The 4,850-nt window shown below is 44.3% G+C and overlaps 1 protein-coding gene across 3 annotated transcripts; it reads left to right on the top strand.

Moving 5' to 3' along the window:
• The first annotated feature begins 1,868 nt into the window (after nucleotides 1-1,868).
• LOC147619681 (uncharacterized) lies at nucleotides 1,869-4,599 on the top strand. Of its 3 annotated transcripts, none has more exons than XM_086773373.1 (3): nucleotides 1,869-2,153; nucleotides 2,450-3,513; nucleotides 3,597-4,599. In XM_086773373.1, exons 2-3 carry the CDS (start codon nucleotides 2,511-2,513, stop codon nucleotides 3,983-3,985), a joined length of 1,392 nt encoding a protein of 463 aa, XP_086629499.1. In that variant the 5' UTR covers nucleotides 1,869-2,153; nucleotides 2,450-2,510; the 3' UTR covers nucleotides 3,986-4,599. The 3 variants fall into 3 exon arrangements, with proteins under 3 accessions (XP_086629499.1, XP_086629501.1, XP_086629500.1); XM_086773375.1 differs by having other exon boundaries at nucleotides 1,885-2,153; nucleotides 2,453-3,513; XM_086773374.1 differs by having other exon boundaries at nucleotides 1,885-2,227.
• Nucleotides 4,600-4,850: the final 251 nt, after the last annotated feature.

Raw genomic sequence — 4,850 nt, 5'->3', positions numbered from 1 at the left:
TCACAATGAAAAGGAGCCACTTGAATGTTGCTTGCCAATAGGTCAATGGGCGCCTTGAAGATCTGCTTTGAGACCCTCATTTAGGAAAGAAGCATCCATATCCACAATGGTGTGGGAGGTTGATTTCACTACAAAGAACATGACGTCCAACTATCCCATTGATTTAAATATTTGGCAACTAGGTTGACTACCGCCATATTTATGTCTAGATACAATGTTCTAAGAGTTTAGACATGATGGAAAGCAACTTTGGGATGCTACCAAAGACAAATTTCAACGTGAATAAAATTTAATTGGGCATTGTATGAAAGGTTAAATGCAAGGGAATGCATGAATAGCAGCATGATGCAATATTATAACAGAGATCCTTATTATAACAGAAATTCTTATAGGGCCCTCGACCTAGATAGTTTGGAGAGATTTTGATTGGAAATTGGAGTGGGATAGTATCTGGAGGGTACCACGTGGCATGTGAAGACATCGATTCCACATTTGGGCGTGACCGACCGGCGGCAATAACTAAATAATTTGTTTTTTATTAAAACAAGAGAAAACATTTTTCTACGGTTGGGGGAGTTCGTGAGCACGCAATCCGAGGAAGAGAAACATCGATTTTATTTATTTTCAAAGCCCAGAGGGGGGGGGGAGTAAATGCGCCGGGAAACCGAGAGCAGTCAACTTCAAATGCTTGACTGGGGCGCAAACCGAGGTGCAGTTTTGGCGCTTCCCAGGGGGGCAGGCGTAATTATATCAAAATTATTGGGCAAATTAAACTAACTGGGAGGAAAAAGAGGCAAGTAAAATTGAAGTGGTTTCCAGACGCGTGGGTTCATACGCTGGCGGGCGGATAGAGTGTGGTGTGCTGCCAGGTGGAAAACCGGGAGGAAAAAGCGGCACGTAAAAATTTAAGTGGTTTGCAGAGGGGTGGGTCATACGCTGGCGCGCGGATAGAGTGCGCGTACGCCCACACCAAAAAAAGATTATATATTTTTTTCTTTCCTTTTCATATTGGGCGGGACCCGGGCGGCCTTTCTCTTTTGGCAGTGTGGAGGGGGCCAGTATACCCACTCAGGTGGCGGCCTATTTTTGCTTCCACTTGCTCTATGGCGGTGGGCCGTGGCGGCTGCTCATTTCGAAAATTTTAGTTTTTCACCAGGCTTTCTTCTTTAAGCCCCCCTTTTTTAGGAGTTCGATAAGGGAGAATTTAAAAATAATCTAATCTAATCTTGGGGACTACGTATTCTTTTAACCCCATTTCTTTTCGCCGATTAAAAAAAACAGAAAAAAATGGCTCAAAACTTCCACTTCCTTCAAATCTTAAAAAAATGGCTCAAAACTTCCACTTCTTTCAAATCTTTAAAAAAATGCCTCAAAAAATTCCAGTGCATAACTATGATTCCAATCTCGATTTGTCTTATCTATTTTTCATTAAATTGGACCGTACATTTTATTATTTATTGATCTTGAAGAAAACTCTAGTCTTAATTTTATATGGTCTCCCCATTTCTTTTCTAGTCTTAATTTTATATGATCTCCCCATTTCTTTTCTTGAAAATCTAAAAGAAATGCCCCACCGCTTCTAAGTACAAATAGCTATAAAACCCTAGTCTTATTATATTACCTTTTTAAAGCAAATTTGCATAGTTTCCGATTCTTTTGTTACTTACTTTTTGGAAGCACCAATAAATATTTTTTTTGAAGATTTCACTAATTTCGCTGTGTGAATAAAATTGCCAGCTCATTAATTTCCCGTTTTCCTCTATTTCTCGAGGCCTGCTTACGTGGCCACCTTGAGATGCACTAAAACCCAGTACCCCCTCTGCCGCCTTCTCCATCTTTTTCTTCTCTTTTCTCTTCTATATATTATCTCCCCACGCCCTTCATCTTCCTTTTTCACGCTTGTTCTGTTGAGGAGTGTGCTCTGAGAGGAGAGCAAGCTGCTCGCTTTCCTCTCGTCTTTCCTTCGTTTGGGCGTATGCCTGATTCGTTAGTCCCTTGCGCATGTTTATGTCTCTTCTCCTCTTTCGCCTGTCGTATCTTGCTCACCCGAGCTCTCCCCCTTCATCCTATCCTTGTCTGGGTTGGCCTCCTTTAACCACACTTCGCCTTCCATAGCTTCTGCGAGAGCTTCTGTGAGCTTCCTCCCAACAAGTGTAAGTTACGCTCTTCTTCTCTCCCTTGCACAGTTGCTCTGCTTTGGCCTCGCTTACCCTCCAGCACAGCACCAGTAAGTATCGAGCCTTGCACCTCTTTCGAGGCCTGAGCACTACCAACTGTGCTACGGTGGTGAAATAGTCGGATCTTTGCCGTGTAGTTTATAATGCTCATGACTGTTTCGCTTAACACGCTGTACACTTTGTGGTGCATTCTGCTAATATTTCCTGCTGTTTCAGCAACTCATTTGATTGTCGTACTCAGCTGACACGCTTCTCTGGCTTTCCTTGTGTAGAAGGTCACCATTGTTTCTGCATTTCCTGCGTATTGGGCTCCTTCAGCTTGTTGCGAGAGAAATGCCTGGGCCTCAGAAATCCTCCACTAGCGTCGTCAGAGGTTCCAAGAAGGTCAAGGTATCAAAAAGCTCTCTACCACAGGCAGAAGATGAAGGAAATCTGAAGATTGCTCCCATGAGGAGGGTCCGGGTGATATGCACAGACCCTGACGCCACTGAGTCCTCCAGTGACGAGGAAGAAGAAGAAAAGAGGAGACAGAAGTCTCCTCCCAAGAGAGTAGTGAGAGAGCTGTTCATCCCTGCTATTTGCACATTTCTTCCCTCTGAAGATGCCATAGATGAAAACTTACGGACAAGCTCCCAAGACCGCGACTCTGCACACTGTGACATTTCCCTAGAGTCCTCGGTTAGGTCCTGGTTTCCCAAGCGTAAGAATGCAGGTAGATTTTCTGCTAAAAGAAGCTTGAGGAAATGGAGGCTCATGCATAGTGATAGCAAAGCAAAGCCAAAGCCCCCTTTGTCGAGAAAGATTGGAACTACTGCCAACAAGACTTGTAGGTACATTGGGGTGAGGCAAAGGAGATGGGGCAAATGGGCAGCAGAAATCAGGGACCCCTCTCAGGGCCTCAGACTTTGGCTTGGTACTTACGACACTGCTGAGGAAGCCGCCATAGCCTATGATGATGCTGCAAGGCAAATAAAAGGACCTGAAGCTCTCACCAATTTCAATACCTCTTCAACATCATCACCTAACCCCAGCTTGACCCCCCTGCACCTCCATTCAGAGAGCAGTACACATAGCCCATTAGACAGTGACTATCCATGGGATTGCCCCTTATCTTCTATGGGCAGCCATGCCGTATGTGACGGGTGGTCAACCATGCATGACGATGACAATGAGCTTCTCCCATTCTGTTCTGATTTTGAAGCTATGGAAGATTGCCTCCTCGGGTACTCACCTTCCTCTGTTCTGGAGCAACCCAACTCCATGGACATGTCGCCCTCATCGGTGCTTGAGAATGCATCGTCTGATGATTGCAGCTCTTCTGCATTTCAAGCTTATGGTCAGTACCATAGTTTTATCATTGAGTTTTGCATACTCTTGACTTTGCATCCCAAGTTACTCACCTATCTTTCTTCTGTGCAGATGTGGGGCTTTTGGATGTTTCCAGTAGTGAAGTTGCTGATGGTTCTAAGATTTTCATGGGCAAAACCGGTGCTGAAAGCAGTTTTGTTGACAAAATGATGTTCATGGATGTGCCCAATGTTCAGATGGAACATGATGTCAAGTCTGAGCCTACCCTTGACTCTTGCATACTTATGCCACCCCTGGCCGAGCAGCTGCCTTGCTTTGAAACATTCGAAAAGATGTATGACTTTGGAGGTTCAGCTCTTTCAGGAGTAGAGAAAGATGCTTCTGATGAGTTTGGTTCTTTTGAAGACTTGCCTGAGGATGAGGGTGGCAATCTAATGACTTTCGAATTGGATGCAGAGGCGTTAGCATGGATCAACATCTCAGAAGTGTGCGGCGCATAATGTGTGCAGTGCCTCATCGTGAAACATGATGGGGCATGCAAGCATGCAGTGGCTATGTGATGTGCCATATCATGATGGATGATGAGCATGTGTGCTATGCCATCATGATGGGTGATGATGAGCACATGTGCATATAACATGTGATGTGTCATTAACGTAAGGTATGATGCCCACATGACCCGGCAATAAAATATAGATGACAAGTGAGTGCTAGGAGTGGTTTTAAGTTTTAGAAGTTCACACTAGTTATTTGGATTTTCTGTGCTGCTATGCCTTCCAAGTAACAAAATTTTGGCTAAGGTTAGGAGGAGGTTTAAGCTTGAGAGGTCAAGCAAGTATTTGCAACCTGATAGAAGTGTTAATTTCTGGTTTCTCCATATTGATTCTTTATTTATTGTGCTAAGGGCAAGACACTCATTGGGTCACCCCTGGCATTCTCAAAGCAAGGAACATTGTGTCCTTGGCTCGTCCATATGTGTGAGACAGAGAGACTGGTAGTAGCCAATATGCGGCTTATGAGTATGGTTTGTATCTACTATGCGGCGTATGAGTATGGTTTGTATTAGGCTCAAAATGAGTCATTGTATGAAATGAGCAAATGAAATCAAGTTCAACTGGTGTGTTATCTCTGCATGCACAGCAGCAGCCCTCTTTCCCTACTCTCTTCCAAGAAAGCTTTCCAGGTCAAATGTAGAAGGTAAGGCTGTGTTGTTCGTGTTTTTGTGTGTGTGTGTGTGTGTGTTTTTTCACTAAAAAGGGGGAAGGGGGGGGGGGGGGTTTATTTCTTTCCGGAAAAAGTTTGGCAAAGCCAAGTGGTTTGACGTGTTTCCTTGATCGTCACCCTACGTTTGCAACATGCAAACAC

The sequence above is a fragment of the Cibotium barometz genome, chromosome 33, assembly GCF_041138505.1.
Source record: "Cibotium barometz isolate CiBa-2024 chromosome 33, ASM4113850v1, whole genome shotgun sequence".
Taxonomy (NCBI): domain Eukaryota; kingdom Viridiplantae; phylum Streptophyta; class Polypodiopsida; order Cyatheales; family Cibotiaceae; genus Cibotium; species Cibotium barometz.
Note: the sequence above shows the minus strand (reverse complement) of the source record. Positions and strands in the feature narration are given on the sequence as shown.

Bases quoted from the DNA above. Each gene is read 5' to 3' on its own strand.
- LOC147619681 (XM_086773373.1), top strand. From the start codon at position 2,511: ATGCCTGGGCCTCAGAAATCCTCCACTAGCGTCGTCAGAGGTTCCAAG. The intron at 3,514-3,596 runs GTCAGTACCATA...TCTTCTGTGCAG, and splicing joins TTCTGCATTTCAAGCTTATG to ATGTGGGGCTTTTGGATGTT.